At 42.4% G+C, this 16,432-nt stretch overlaps 1 protein-coding gene across 1 annotated transcript in view; it reads left to right on the top strand.

The window, feature by feature from the left end:
* Positions 1 to 16,432, top strand: part of SLC22A3 (solute carrier family 22 member 3) — a 42,625-nt gene that overhangs the window by 20,425 nt on the left and 5,768 nt on the right. The window contains exons 3-7 of the mRNA XM_077811806.1: positions 936 to 1,090; positions 4,588 to 4,756; positions 6,981 to 7,098; positions 15,670 to 15,767; positions 15,890 to 16,104. Of these exons, the coding sequence (XP_077667932.1) occupies positions 936 to 1,090; positions 4,588 to 4,756; positions 6,981 to 7,098; positions 15,670 to 15,767; positions 15,890 to 16,104 (755 nt within the window). The remainder of the gene's footprint in view (positions 1 to 935; positions 1,091 to 4,587; positions 4,757 to 6,980; positions 7,099 to 15,669; positions 15,768 to 15,889; positions 16,105 to 16,432) is intronic.

A 16,432-nucleotide genomic window follows, 5' to 3' on the forward strand; every position in this document is an offset into this window, starting at 1 on the left:
CCTAGAGCTTATCGAAAAATACCAATTATTTTTCTTAGTATTTTTTTAAAGTCATTTTGGTCAAAATTTCTTATTAGTTTTGCTTTGTGTCCTCTCCACAACAACAACTCCCTCCCCCACCCAAAAACAAACCTGAAAAAAATACAAAAGTTGCTTTTGTTAAAAAATAATTTTTTTTGGTTTCTGGAATGTGTGGGGCGGGGAGAGGGGTGTTGGTTGGTTGGGTTTCAGCCAAAAACAAAAAACAAAAACAGGAAATTTTGAAAAAAATGAAAGTTTTTATTTTGATCAAAAATATTTTTATTAAAAAATTGACTTTTTTTAAACCAACTCTAGTCTGGACCTGTAGTTAGGCTTGGCTTGTCCATTAATATTGTTGGGATAAAATGTTTAAAATTCAATACTAATGAATACAAAATTAAAATACTGGAAGATAGACATTATAAACTCTAAACAGAATATTTACGCAGCTGCTTCATTTGGCATTCTAGTAAAGGGTAAGACATTTCCTACACAGGGTGTGACTGTACTTAAAATAGGCAGTTTAAGGGAATAATCTTGCACATGTTGAAGTCAATAGCAAAAGTCCCATTTATTTCAATAGGCGCATTCTAATTTCTATAATTTAAGTGCACCATGCAAAATTAGAAACTGTTTTCCAAAAACTGGGCCTAAATGTTTTCAATCACTGCTTTAAAAGTGGAGATAGAGAGGCTGAGATTAATATCCAGGAGGAGAGATTTCCAATTCCTAGTAGCCAGTACAACAAAGACTCAGAAAGTCACCATCATAAGGCCTAGTGATGGGAAACCTTACAAGATTGATAGCATCAACACAAGATTTAGGAGCAGGTTTAAACTCCAGCCATAAACTAAGTCGAGAAGGAAAATATTAGTCATATTTCAACATTTTTGCTCTTTTTTTTTTTTTGGCAGATATGGCAGAATCCGTATTTACCTCTACTCCTGCCTTGGAGTAGGCTTATGTGGCCTTGTTGTAGCATTTGCACCAAATATTTATGTATTTTTGATCTTTCGCTTCCTACAAGGTGTATTTGGAAAGGGAACCTGGATGACAGCCTATGTTATTGGTAAGAGCTGTACTTTTCCCCTTTTTGGGTGGGGAGATTGAGGGAATGGATGTTGGTGGACAGACTACCTGAATGTGAAGGTAAGTGAGAACTGTACAGTTGTTCACCAATGACCAGAGGTGAAAGGAACCAGTGGAGATAGATCATCACTGGAACATAACATAACCCTGATTCAAATAGCCCTCCCAGAGTCCCTCTTATAACCCTGATATCTGGCTGCTCAAAATCTGCCGCCAAGTGATCCACCTCAGCATTCCATCCCGGGGAAACTTTTCCCCTTTAGCTTCACAAATGTTATGCAGAGCACAGCAGGCTGCTACAGCCATGCAAATATTTTCCTCATTGAGGTCTAACCTGCCAAAAGGCAGTGCCAGCGACCCTTTAATCTACCAAATGCACATTCAGCGGACATTCTGCACCTGCTGAGCCTGTTGTTCAAGCACTCTTTGCTGCTGTCAAGCTTTCATGTAAGGCTTCATGAGCCATGGGAGTAAGAGGTAGGCAGGATCACTATCGGCATTTCCACATCCCCTTTTGGAATTTTTTGGTGTGGAAAGAAAGTCCCTGCAAGCAGCTCTGTATACAGATCAGTGTTCCTGAAGATGTGTGCACCTTCCCTGACAACTCCACAATGATGTCAGTGAAACAAGCCCAGTGATCCACCAGCACCTGCAATACCATAGGGAACTAGCCCTTTCTGTTGATGTAATCTGTTACATCTGTCTGGGGCCCAAACTGGGATATGCATGCCACCTATTGCCCCCCCCCCCCGCAGCTAGGGAATCCCATTGCTGAAAAAGCATTCATTATTTCCCATACATTGAGTCACAGTCCTTCGGAACAGGAGGCAATTAATGGCCTGTACAGTTGCATAATCCTAACCCCTATGGTGAACTTCCCAACTCCAAACTGATTAGCAACTGACCAATAGCAGTTGGAGTTGCCAGCTTCCACACAGCTATTGCTACTTGCTTTTTCACCATGTGGGCAGCTCTCATTGTTCTTGCACTAAAGGGCAGGGGCAAGTTCCACACACAGAGTTCCAGGAAGGTGGCTTTGCACATCCGAAAGTTCTGCAGCTGCTCATCATCCCAGACCTGCATAATGATGTGACCCCACCACTCAGTGCTTGTTTCCCAAAGCCAGTAGTGATGCTCCACTGCGTGCAGCTCTTTTGTGAATGCTAACATCAATCTTGAATTGTTTCTTTCCACGGCACACATCAGGGCAGCACCACGGGTTCATTTTCAGATTTGCAGGTCATGAAATACTGTAGGATCAGCTGTGTTGTGTTCATAACAAGACTGGAGAGCAATGCAGGATTCATGCTATCAGGAAGAGATGGCGGGCACACAGTCTACAGGGGCAGTTGAAAAGTAGTTGGAAGCGCATGGAATGATGGGATGGAGAAAACTGCAACATGGGATGGTGAGCCTGCCCCCATGATGCACTGCAATCCATTCCCAGAACTTCTGGCAGCAGAAGGTGGTGAGTTGCACAGTGGGATAGCGACCCACGGTGCACTGCTTTCTCTGTTGATACTGGAGCACCAACTGTGGATGCGCTCCGCCAACACAAGGAGCTTTGTGTGAACATACACAAGCGATGTAATTACAGTGGTTTATGAATGTCGACATAACTTAAGTCGACTTAACTCTGTAGTGTAGATCTAAGGCAAAGTCCCCTTTTCAAAAGTGACGTAGGTACTTAACAGCCTAAGGGCTTGTCTACACTGCAGTTGCACCTCTGTAGTGCATCAGTGTAGACACTACCTACGCAGATGGGAGAGGTTCTCCCATCTGCGTAAGTAATCCACCTCCCTGAGAGGTGGTAGCTAGGTCAATGGAGAAATACTTCCATTGATGTCTTCGGTGACTTAACTATGCCACTTAGTGGTGGTGATTTTTCCCTGAATGGTGTAGTTATGCTGACCTAACTTTCTGGTATTGACCATGCCTTGGTCAGTGTGATTTATTTATCCCTTTGCTTTACCAGCAGGTACGTTTAAGGCTGATCAGTGGCCTAAGTTACTATGCCTCATATATTGATCTCTGGGGAACATATACTTTATACCAAAACATTGACTTGAGTACACTTGGAGGTTGGTTCCTGTAATATCCTGGAGATATACCCTTCAAATCATTGACACGGTACTTTGGAACAATCCAAGAAGAGGCTGCCCCCAAAGAATCTTAGATTTTACACTGAACCCGTTTTTACTGGGACAAGATTATGGGAGTTCAATGTATTCAGATCGAGTCTCTGAGCCTTGATGTTAAGGAGCTCTCAATCACCGGTGATACAAATTCCTCTGCATCTGCAGAGGTCAACCTCCTCACAATCAAGTTAAAAAAAAGAGCAAAAGTAATTAACTTAATTCTTAAGTACCAATTTTATAAACTCTTATAATGATAAAGAAACACAATAATAATAGCTTATTTTCTACTACATAACAGGGCTACTTCATAATCCACATATATTATTTTCAGAGTTATACATAAATAGAAACAAAAAATCAAACCAATTAAATCTAAACAGGTTAGTCCCCACAAACTCACAGTGAGAAGTAACTCAGAGTTCCAAAAGTTGAGGTTGGCGTTCTCTTCAGTCTTTGCTCATGAATTCAAAACAGCCTGCTGAGTTAAAAGCACTGCAACAATATATTCCCACCTCTTGCATGCAGAAATCTCCAGTTGAAGCCCACGAAGACTCTTTCTCCTTCTCTGCTGAACTGTAGAATGACTCAATCAGCTAGTCAACCAATTAACCAACCAATCAGTATTAAGTATATAAATTAAAAACCCTGTTACAATAAAAATAAAAAACTGAGAAGAGCCAAATACAGATGACTCTTTCTCTAGCATCACACTTAACTAAGAAGAGAGATTGTGACCCATACTGGTTAAGGCAATTTAACTAAAACAGTTTAGCTAAACATCAAATAACATTCCAGGTATACAATTAAAATGAAAGAAGATAGTCACAGAAAGAGGAAATGGGAGGGAGAAACTAAGACTGTTGGTGCTTCCCTGCCAGTGTTGCAGAGTTAGCCATAGCACTAGCCGGCTGCAAAATGCTTCAGAGTTAGGGGAAGCCAGCCTGCTCCTGTTCCTGAGCTTCTCCCAGCCCATGCAGGTCATGTGTCTTTTTATAAAGCAGCTGCCCTAACTATTTGCTCTCAGTGGAGTCTGAGTCCAGCTACAGGGAGCCTACTGAGTATGACCAAAAGCACAGCACCCAATTCCAGAAACTTCTGGACATGGAACGCTAACTGTGCATTGGCCTAGCAACAGTGACCCAGACACTCATTCCTTCCCCTTTCCCCCCCAGTAACTCCCTATTAGGCACATGGGTTACACGTAATTTTTAGAAAAAAGGGCACCTTCAGTTGTAATCCAAGGTAGAACCTCCTGCATAACTGTGAGCCAACATTGCAAATGTAATATTTTTAACTTGAATAGGGTTTATTTCTGTTTCTGTTTTTCCCTTCTCTTCAGTGACAGAAATAGTTGGCTCAGATCAGCGAAGGATTGTTGGAATTGTGATACAGATGTTCTTCACCCTTGGAATAATGATTCTTCCTGGAATTGCTTACCTGGTTCCCACATGGCAGGGGATTCAGCTGGCCATAACGCTCCCCAGTTTTCTTTTCCTGCTGTATTACTGGTAACGTTATTGTGTTCATTTTGACCTCTGTAGGTTCATGCTTTGTATTCAGATCTAGATCAGAGAATTCTTAAAAAGAGGGTTTCCCTGAACTTTTCAGAAATTACTGTTGGATGCATTGCAGATTAAGACCTGGTTACAAAATATAAAGTGAAAAAAAAAAAAACGTTGTGGCCTGATAAAATGCCTTTCTGATTAGTCAAACTATACAAGACCCATAGTCTGACATTTCCAAATAGGTTTTACAGGTCTGGAATCCACCAAAAATGTCCTCCACAATATGCCTATATTTTCATGGGTGGACTTTTGTTACCACTAGGTCCATCCTCCAAAGTTCTCTGGTTGCCTTGTAGAGGTCTCATAGGCCTGGATTCCAAATTAAACTTCTTTGGAGGATCTCATATACATGTTTTTGAAAGTTTAACTACATTTATTTGTGACTGAATACTGTCCCAGTAGTAGCCAAGGAATTTCATTCAGTTCTTTCCTAGGTGTTCACAAGGCAAGCAAACATTTTGAGCCAAAAATTGTTCCCTGATGTAATTCAACTGAGTACACAGGAGGTACACCAGGACTGAATTTGGCCTTGCAGAGTTCAATGTACCAAATACAAAAAGAGGGGCGAGAGCAATGATTGGTAGAACAACACCCATTAGAAGTTTTAAATGTTATTTTCGTTGTTGTTAATTTACTCTTTGACCCTGTGGCACTATGATTCCCCCACCCAGTATTCTACAAAGAGATTATTGGAAGGTCAGGGACTTTCAAAGTGCCAGGAAACACTTGAGGGGAACAAGAACCACACAGAGATGTTAATTAATTTGTATGTTTGGCTTGACCACAAGCGATATTTCATTTGAATGGAATGGAAAAGGCCCAGGGTTGAACAGGAATGGAGAGTGAACTCCCTTACCTTCTTTCTTGTGGGAGTTGTCCTCCAAGTCAAGGTTGAAGTACTTTAGTTAGGGCAGTGTGGGGAAGTATGCACTACTTCTGAATCAGCTGCACCTACCTATCATTCTCTTCCCAGCTGTGTGCCTCAACCCTGACCTGAAGGGAACTACATCTCTGGGTAAACAGGTAATTCAGTCTCCATGTCATTCACTCCTTTTCCTCTCTGAGACTGTCAGAAAGGTGCCACTTAGTGCAAACCCTGGTGGTGAGTTTTAATAAAACTTTGTGGTTATAGAGTTACAGTGGTTTTCATCTAAAACTCTCAAAGCACTTTACAAAGGTGGGTAACTATTCTCCTTTGCAGTTGGAGAAACTGAGGCAGATTTGTTGAAGTTCTCACAACAAGCTAGTGACAGAGCTGGGACTAAATCCGAACTCTACAATCACCCAATCCCATGCTTAACTGTCTGCTAAGAATTAGAGAGACAAGCAGTGCTTAAGTTGTGCCAGGGCTGAGCTCTGGCACCTCTAGGCTTGGCAGTTCATAGTCCTGGTACCTCTGCACTTGCCAGGTCAGTTTGACAGTAAAAAATTTGCTTGAGCTCCAACATATAATTGCTTGAGCCCCAGCACCTCTTTGATTATACATTAAGCACTGGAGACAAGGCGAGTGGGGTCATATCTTTTACTGGACCAACTTCTGTTGGTGAGAGATAAGCTGAAGAAATCTGGAGGTCTGAAGAAGAGCTCTGGGTGGCTCTAAAGCTTCTTTCTCTCACCAAGATAAGTTGGTTCAATAAAAGGTATTACCTCAGCCACCTTGTGTCTCTAATATCCTGGGACTGACACAGCTACTACTGCAGGGCAATGCTAAGAACTAGGCCAGGTCAACAACTCCTTTCACATAGGCCATCAATCAACCATTTGATCTGAACTAGATTAGGACCTCCAATGTAGAGGCAAAAAGTTACATGTCCTGTCACCAATTCCCTACAGCTTCTGGGCCTTAGGAAACTTTCAGGAAAGTTGAGCAAGATCTAACAACTATTTGAATAAAAAAAGATAAAGATAAATGGCTGAAAGTTGCATGTAAACTGTAGACAATCTACTAGTTCTCAAGCTGTGGTCCATGGACCTTCCTGGTTGTCCATGGCATGAAGTATTTTGAGAGTCAAGCTGAAGGTTGACTGGGGAGCTGGGTCCATGGAAGAATTTCTATCTTGTTGAGAGGCTGAAGAATCACTGCATTAGGTGTTAATGCAGGTGATGATTCCCATGGTTTTCTAGACACTATTAAGCAAAATCCTTGCCTCCCTCTGTGCTTTTACAGGGCAGTTCCTGAATCTCCACGCTGGCTGCTGACACGCAAAAAAGGAGAAAAGGCATTAAACATTATGCACACCATTGCCAAGCATAATGGGAAATATCTCTCACCGTATTACTCTGAGGTACTTACCATATGTTTGCTTCAGTTTTGTTTGATCTGTAACCAGTGGCCTTTCTGTTTGGTTTAGAAGAATTTTACAGTACAACACCGTGAACAGATTGTCTGGCTCAATTTTTTTTTTCTCTTGAGAAGGAAGAAGTAGGTTTATTGAAAGGACACGTGTTGAAATGAGAAGATTTCCAAGAAGTCATAAGAGATGGGAGTGCTGAGTTACTAATGTAAAATTCACACTAAACATCCCATATCTTAAAGAACTATACTAGACATCTTAAATCACTAGGGGCCAGCATCTTTCATAACGGCTTATGATCCGACAATATTGTGTAGTAGTCTGTCTGCTGACGTACACCATGTGGAGGATGTGTCCGTTAGTCTCATTGTGGAGCTGATATTTATCTCAGTCCTAAAAAATAAAGGTTGAACAAGGAAGTGGGTTCTAAGTACTTGGGGGGGGGGGGGGGGGAGGGAGCTGGTTAATAAGATTCCCTAACAAAGTTGTTTCTCGTTTTGGTTTTTTTTGGTCATATTTCTTGTAATGATGTTTTTCTTGGTCAGCCCTAATTATAGACCTTGTGGTTCAGAGCAACGGAGTAGGAACAACGCAGCAAAGGGGCCTTAAATTATGTTGCAGAATGGAGATTGTGTCTTTCTACATATTTGTAGAAAGCCTAGCACAAGGATACCCTAATCCTGATTTGAGTCTTTGATTGCTACTGTAATGCCATATTATTAAACATAGTGAGCACAGCATAATAGCCCCTCCATGCCTATTCTGCTTGTTAAGGGCTGCGCCAAATTTTAGAGGGCATACCGATTGTAGGGGGAAGAGACAGTACTAAGGCACGGGAGTGTTGTTCAAGCATACTGCAGTTTTAAGTGGGCAGTATCAGCACTACTGTGCAATGACACTGCTGCTCATGCTCCTCTCCTAGAACATCATATATGGATAGCTGCATGAAAGCTTGCATTGCTCTTTGCAGCATGAACTTACACGCTGAACCTGGACGTGATTTGCCAGTACTCCTGGACCATCATTTGAGGGAATAAGGGTCCAGGAGACCTGGCAAATCACATGGAGGCATCAGGGTCTTTGGGAGCTGCTGCTGCTTCCTCTGGCTGGTCCACTGGGTCCCAAACCCCTCCTGCCCAAAGGGAGGATCTAAGAGGAGCTCTGAACTGAAACCCACAGATTTTCCCTCCCCCCAAGAGTTTCTCCACAGGAGCAAAGGGATGGCCAAAATTTAAACTAGGGGAAGCAGAATCTGTATTGACTATGAGTTCACCATTTGCAAAAGGGAGGATACCTGATGGAATCAGAATTCTCTTGTGGCCCTGGATGGAGGTGAAAGGACTGACATGGTTAAGTATACATTGTCATAGTTTTATTGCATTACATATGGCCATGGACTATATCTCATTGCATTTAATGGTTTCAAAAGAGTACTTTCTTTAGCTTTGGACATGTAGACAAATAGCCTATCAGCAACAGTCAGTCAAGAGATCTGTAGGTATAGTCTACAAGCCAGGCTTGGAAGTTAAATGTCAGACTTCAGAACCTCACAGGTTCGCCTTAGAAGATCTGTTTTAAATCATTAGCTTCACTGGAGAAAATCCCTAGAGGACTGCAGTCTATCCACCACTGAACATATTAAGATTTTTTAAAAGGAATGGTTAACTTGTTCCTGGTAAAGAAAAAATATTTGTGGGAAATATTCACTCAGCAGCATGCTGAACAACGTTGGTAAAGTTTCACAATAACCCCCAAATGGGTTAGAGGAAAGATTTTGTCTGTGATTCATGGGTTTGAAGTAAAACTGCCTCTCTCTCTTTTCCCTGGGTGGGGAGGTTTGCTGTCAATGACTTTTTTTTGTGCAGCTTGAACACTAACTGTTGTGCTCTCTAACATGGTCAGGCAGCTGAGAATATCTTCCTTGTGGGTATGCTGCAGCCCCTGTACATCAGGAACCCAGAGTAACTCCAGGGATATAAAGTTTAAACTAGAACCATCTTTAAAAGTTACATAACAAGATGGTTCCTACGGACTCTGAACATGCAGACCTGAGTTTGTCTGCATATCAGAGACTCATTACCCTGGCAGGCCTTCTGGTGATTACACATGACTTAGGCTACATTTTAGTCATGGGTATTTTCAGTAAAAGTCATGGACAGGTCACAGGCAGTAAACAAAAATTCATGGCCCATGACCAGTCCATGACTTGACAGAACAAGGAGTAATGGTCTCAAGTTGCAGTCGGGGAGGTTTAGATTGGATATTAGGAACAACTTTTTCACTAGGAGGGTGATGAAGCGCTGGAATGGGTTACCTAGGAAGGTGGTGGAATCTCCTTCCTTAGAGCTTTATAAGGTCAGGCTTGAGAAAGCCCTGGCTGGGATGATTTAGTTGGTGTTGGTCCTGCTTTGAGCAGGGGGTTGGACTAGATGACCTCCTGAGGTCCCTTCCAACCCTGATATTCTATGAGTCTATATTTCTATATATCCCTGACTAAATACTGGGGAGAGGGGTGGCCCAGGGGTGCCACGGGTGTTCAGGGGTGGGCAGCCCCATGGGGATGCTGCAGGTGCTGTGGGGGTGGCCCCAGGGAGTGCAAAGGGTGCTTGGGAAGCGGTGACATCCCTCAGTTCCCAGGTGGAGCCGCAACCACGCAGCTCTGCATGCTGCCTCCTCCCTGAGTGCTGACTCTGCAGCTCCCATTGGCCGGGAACTGCAGCCAATGGGAGCTGCGAGGGCGGTGCCTGCAGGCGGAGGCAGAGCGCAGAGCCCGCTGGCCACGCCTCCCCTTAGGAGCCGAGGGATGTCACTGCTTCTGAGGAGCCCCACGCAAAGTAAGCACTGCCCAGAACCTTCACCCCTTCCCACACCCCAACCCCCACCCCTGAGCCCCCCCACCCCCAAACTCCTTCTGCTGATGGCACTGGGGGGTGGTGGCCCGAGACGGCCCCAGCACCAGCTGGTGTGGCTGGCCCAGGGGCTGTCTGAGCTGCTCAGGCGGCCCCCAGGCCAGCCTTACCTGCCACTGAAGAAGTCATGGATATCATGGAAAGCCATGGAATCCATGACCTCTGTGACAAACTCGCAGCCTTACACGTGACTAATTTGAAAGAGACTGCGCCACAATATACTACATTGACCCTGATTTTCATAGCGCTCTTCTTCAGCTCTATGTAAGCTCGAAATCTTGTCTCTCTCACCAACAGAAGTTAGTCCAATAAAAGATAGGTTTCAGAGTAGCAGCCGTGTTAGTCTGTAGCTGCAAAAAGAAAAGGAGTACTTGTGGCACCTTAGAGACTAACAAATTTATTTGAGCTCACAAAAACTTATGCTCAAATAAATTTGTTAGTCTCTAAGGTGCCACAAGTACTCCTTTTCTTTTTCCCATAAAAGATATTTCCTCACCCACCTTGGACAGAAGACTAGGCATTTATCCCTTCAAGTTATTGTTCTTCCTCCACAAAAGTGGACACTTTGCCCAAATCTGCATGATTTTATTTACACTGTAAGAAAAAATTTCTTTGAATTAATCACAACTCCCACCCAGTGTCAGTTACTCATGGTTGCTCCTATGATAAATATAGTCCTCATAAAAACTGCATATTCCGTTGCAAAAAAAAAGGTGCGAAAAAGCATAGAAATTAATGTGTGTAAATATTCCATTATCCTTATAATTCATACATTCAGTTAATGACAATTTTGAAATGTAAGAGTTCACCTGACATATTTCACAAACAAGCTAAACTCTGACCTTCCTGACACCTTTACAAACTATTTTAACACATACATATATCATTAGTTATATGTTTTATAGATACACATATATCAGCAGGGATGGATATGTTGAAATATCCATATACCTTTCCTTAACTAGTCATTTCCATGCTTTTTAGTGCATAGTTTTGTGTAATTGTCATAATGTTCTTGTTATGGAGTTTCTGTGAACATTATATTAATCACAGGAGCAAGCTTACATTAATGACATTTTTTTGTGTGGGAATAGGCAACGTATTGGGCCACTCATTTACTTGGCCAACAGAATATAATTAGAGGACAGGATGGCTGTAGATATGTGAAGCAGTGTGATGGATGAAGTTTTGATTACCAGTGAAAGGCTAGGCCAGAAATTAGTAAATCATTTCCACTATGCAGGCCAAGATGATGTCAGTGTCACCCCCAGCCCAAGAGATTGAGTGGGGTAAACTAGCTAGATTGGAATAGCATCTTCTGCAGTTACAGACGTGTAAACTGAAACAGTTAAGAGAGAAATGAAGTGGAAAGATACATGAGTGAGACAGAAGTCAGTAAAACTGTTCATGTTCTCAGATTAATCTCTCTTTTCTACACTTCAGTATTTTAAAAACCTGGACTAGAATATAGAGACTTGTATCTTTTCCCATCACACTTATTAAGATCTCAGCTGACATTCTTAAGAAATAGTCACAGTCATGACCCCAGTTCACAGCTGCAACTGCTTAACCTTGAGTAATATCTGAGCTGCACTTTGGATCTGTTCCTGGGACCTTTTTGATATACAACTTCTGTCATTCCTGGTGCTGTGCCCAGGAGACAGTGATATTTCAGGAAGTGCATTAATAGGGGGTCAAGTACATTTCTCATTTTTACTCATACCAGAATTGTCTTCCTGATAATTATCTCTAGCTTTACAAAGGCGTTAGTGTGTGTGTGTGTGTGTGTGTGTGTGTGAGAGAGAGAGAGAGAGAGAGAATCCACCATAACATGCATGGACTTTGGCTAAGATTTTCAAGAGCGCCTGAAAGGATTAGATGCCCAGAATATCAGAGACTTTATTGGCACTCAGATACCATGTTGATGAATAGAGGTGACCGGAGGACACTTCTGTTTCACTGCAATTTTCAAGGTTCTGAAATGTTGGTTTTGTTCCTCACTGGAACAAGTCAAAAGCCTTTCAAATGTTTTCTCAAAAACATAATTGTGTTGAAACCTGAGCTTTTGATTGAGAGAGACAGAGAATGAGTATGCATGAGAGAGTTTGGGACACATGCCTGATTCAGAGTGATATGGGAATGAAAAACCTCTCCTCTGAATCATGCAGAGCAGGGCTTTGAACCTGAGTGTCTCACATCCCAGACCAGTGCCTAACCATCAAGAGAGTCTTTCCCTCACTCGCTCTCCACTCCCTTCCCTCAGACCCCCAAACCTTCCTGATTAAATATTCATTGAAACCAATAAATCTCTGCATAACACTTCTGCTTTGATGTTATATTTTCCGACTAGCTCAAGTAATGAGTGTGAAGCGAAGACAGATGAGCATTGTTTTGTTCAGTATTTGTATTACAGCATTGTGATAGTAGGAGACTGGTCATAATTTATTAAATGTTGTTTCCAGTGTAACCCCCTGTTCTCAGTTGTGCATAATTTCCCCCAAATTTCATTTTTCAAGCTGAAATGTTTTACAGTTGGTCTCTGCACAAGGGTGAATGTTTTGTAAGCATATGTGCAAAATCACTTCATCCATTTTTAAGTGACAGGAGAGAGGAACAAATTATTTTCCCATTATAAAAAAAATCTTGTCTTTTTTAAAAAAAGATCTCTTGCATTAAAATGGCAGGGATAGATGTGGATAGTATCCTCTCTGAGGAGAAATGACCTGGAGTATTCTAGTGAAAACTGATGTTGATTAGACAGAGATGTAAGCCTTGGAAAATCTCACTCTGAACATGCACAGAAGATTTTGCTCATGTTGTTAAGGTCCTGATGCTGCAAAGACTTACACATGTTCTTAATTTTATACGCTGTGGCTGTAATTCAGTACAGCACTTAAAGTCTATGCTTAAATCCCACTGACTTCAAGAGCTTGTTAGGGCTTATCTTCATTATGGGGGTAAGTCGACGTAAATTATGCTACTCCAGCTACGTGAATAATGCAGCTGGAGTCGACATAGCTTAGGTTGACTTACCCCAGTGCCTTCACTGCACTGTGTGAATGTGAGCCACTGTCCGGTTGACAGCCCTTACTCGTCTCAGAGAACTGGAGTACAGGGGCCCACCAGAGAGCACTCTGCCATTGATTTAGTGGGTCATCACTAGACCTGCTAAATCGATGCAGCAGCATCTATCTCCCCGTAGTGAAGACCAGGCTTGGTTCTATGCTGAATAGACATGGGCTGCTGAATTGGAGACCGTCACAGTGCATAGAGTTTGCAGGATCCGCGCCGAAGCTTGTGAAGTACACAACTTTTACTGGAATTTTTAAAACCATTGTAGAAACAATGAGATAGGAATTGATGAAGTACATCATTTTATACAAAATCTCTTTGCTCTTCCCAGGGTTAGGATATAACATGTCTTTGGGTACTAACGGTGAAATTGTGGCTGCATTGAAGTCAATGGGAAAACGCTCATTGATTTCAGTGAGGCCAAGATTTGACCTTAAAAGAGTTAAGAGTTTTTTTGCAATGATTTTAACGTCCTTTTCCCCCAGCCCATAAATCATACTCAAACATTATTTCCAACTAGTGTTAGTGGCTCTTGAGACAGACAGGGCATTGTGTTAAGACTGCTTCATTTATCTCTGCATGGGAAAATGAATACCATATTTGCACAAGGTTCACATGCTGCTCACTGCCAACATGTTCTTATAAACAAAATGAAGGCAGCTTTATCTCCTTCATGAGTGTGCCCATAACAAATGTCAGCAACCAGCAGATTCTGATCTGGAATGTAAATGAGTGCCTGACAAACACATTGTAGGATTAAAAAAGTGGGAGCTGGCATGTAAAGAATGGAAGCAACTTTGAGAAAACATCTCACTCCGTTACAGAAAACAAAATAGCTGTAAAGATGGGAAGAGGGTTCCTAGCAATGATGAAAGGGAATGGAAGAGAACCCAGGGCAAACTGGGGTTTCATTAACACTTCCAATGTTCTGGGACACTCTTTTTGCTAAAGGGGGTGTTAAAAGTCCACTCAAAGGGCTGTTTATCTCACTGAAAAGTTAAGGTTATATATTATGAGATGAGGAATAAATACAAAATAAAATTCATGTATACAGCCTTGGCTGAACTAGAATCAGATCACTGGGCAATGCTGTTTGACCAAGTTTATTGTTCTCCTCACCAATCAGCATGGTCTCTGTCTCTACATTCCCTTTGGCCCCATTTTCCCCCCACCACACAAAGTAATTTCCATTGACTTCACAGCACAGATGGGAGAAGGAGGGGGGGGGTTCCTTCTTTCTCTTTCCACAATCACATCTTTTTTTTATCAATCCTCTTTTGTGCTTGCTTGGTTCACTGTTTGCTCTGCCAGGCCCCATCGGTGGGGAGGTAACGATACCTATTGAGTGGTTAGAACAAGGGACCCAGCATCAGGGACTGAGACTTTCAAAGCAACACAGGGGATTTAGCCACACCTCTTCCACTGACTATGTGAGACTAAATCCCTTGCACAGCTTTAAAAATCTCAATCAAGACTCTTGGATTCTACTCCTTATTCTGTTGCTGATTTGTTGTATTACCTTGGCTAAGGGCTTGTCTACACAAAAATCACAGCAAGCTGGGGTATGAATCTGGTCTAGTGCTCCCTGCTGATGTGCATTAACAGTTTGTGAGAGAGCTTTGATCTAGTCCTCGTTGAACTGGGAGTAGCTCAAAGCGCATTAGCGAACTGTTAACATGCACCCGCAGAGTGCACACAGGCAGTTAAACCGCAGGCAGCTAGCATGGGAGAGATTCACACCCCAGTTTGCCGTGGTCTAATTGTTTGTATAGCCAGGCCCTAAGTCATGTGTGCTTTCTCATCCTCATTTTACCTACTTGTAAAATGGAGAAAACGATACTTTCCTCCTCATCTCGGGGAAGGGTTGCTTAATTGATATTTCTAAATAATTTGCAGATTTTTAAGGAAAAGGCCTAAATCAGCAGAATGCTTGTGCACATTCTTAACTATAAGCACATTCTGAAGGCCCATTGCCTTCTGCTTCATTTAAATGTTTTGGGGAGGGCAGACATTAATCTTTCTCTGTTCTGGACCTTTCCACCCTGGCCTTACTTCTTGATAGTGTCCTCCTCCCTACTTTTCCTCCTGCTACTCAGCTGTGGTATCAAAAACACTCTCAAGGCCATTGCTGTTTGCTCTCTCCATCTCTTACCCCTCTGCAGACCCACCCCTTTGTTCTGACCATCAACCGTTACAATTTCATGGGCTGGCTGTGGGGAATGAACTCACAATCGAGTTCCTTCTCTGTGTCACCCTTAAAGTTCAATTCTGCCCTGAAAAGCAGCTGTAAAAATGGCATTGCAAGATGCCAGGTTTATTGCCTCCCAGGGACCTCTAAGTCCACTTCCACATTTACAAGTCAAAATATGGGTTTTTTTCTCCTGAAACTCAATAGGAGCTGGAAAATAAGCTGTATTTTTTCTGGCATATATGTTGTCATTACAAAATATTAAGGAGCTGGAAATTAGTCTGCAGCTGTATTACATTTTGAGCCCTCTCCCATAGCTGCTGTACTAGCTCAGCTGTGGTGGCCTGTGTTCCTGCCTATGGTCTGCTGATTCTGATGTTTGCTTTTCTGTAGATCACAGTTACAGATGAAGAGGTTAGTAATCCATCATTTCTCGATCTGGTTAGAACTCCCCATATGAGAAAATACACGTTGATTCTAATGTATGCCTGGTAAGTCCCAATTTTACTGGGTTTTGAGTGTCATATTTTTTCGGTATTGTGATTCTCTCAAGCTTGAAATTCAAGTCAGCTGCTTACATTTATTTGTGTTTGTCTCAATGTTTTCTGTTTAGGTTTACAAGTGCCCTGATTTACCAAGGGCTTGTTATGCGCCTAGGAATTATAGGAGGAAACCTCTACCTAGACTTTTTCATCTCTGGAGCTGTGGAATTACCTGCAGCTCTCTTGATTTTACTGACAATCGATCGAATTGGCCGACGCCTTCCATTTGCCATAAGCAACATAGTGGCGGGAGTGGCATGCTTAATTACTGCATTCTTACCAGAAGGTAACTCTTTCCTTAGCTTCCCAAGATCAGTGATTTATCTCACAGACTCATAGACTTTAAGGTCAGAGGGACCATCATGATCATCAGGTCTGACCTCCTGCACATTGCAGGCCACAGAACCTCACCCACCCATTCCTGTACTAGACCCCTAACCTCTGGCTGAGTTACTGAAGTCCTGAAATCATGATTTAAAGTCTTCAGGTTACAGAGCATCTGCTATTTACTCTGTGAAGTTCCTAGAGTAAAGAGGTTGAAGCCACACAAAGGGTTTGAAGCAGTGGACCAAGGTAAAAAGCATGTTGTGATACAGTTAGCAAATGATAATGCC

This window comes from Eretmochelys imbricata, chromosome 3, assembly GCF_965152235.1.
Source record: "Eretmochelys imbricata isolate rEreImb1 chromosome 3, rEreImb1.hap1, whole genome shotgun sequence".
NCBI classification, from domain to species: Eukaryota; Metazoa; Chordata; order Testudines; family Cheloniidae; genus Eretmochelys; species Eretmochelys imbricata.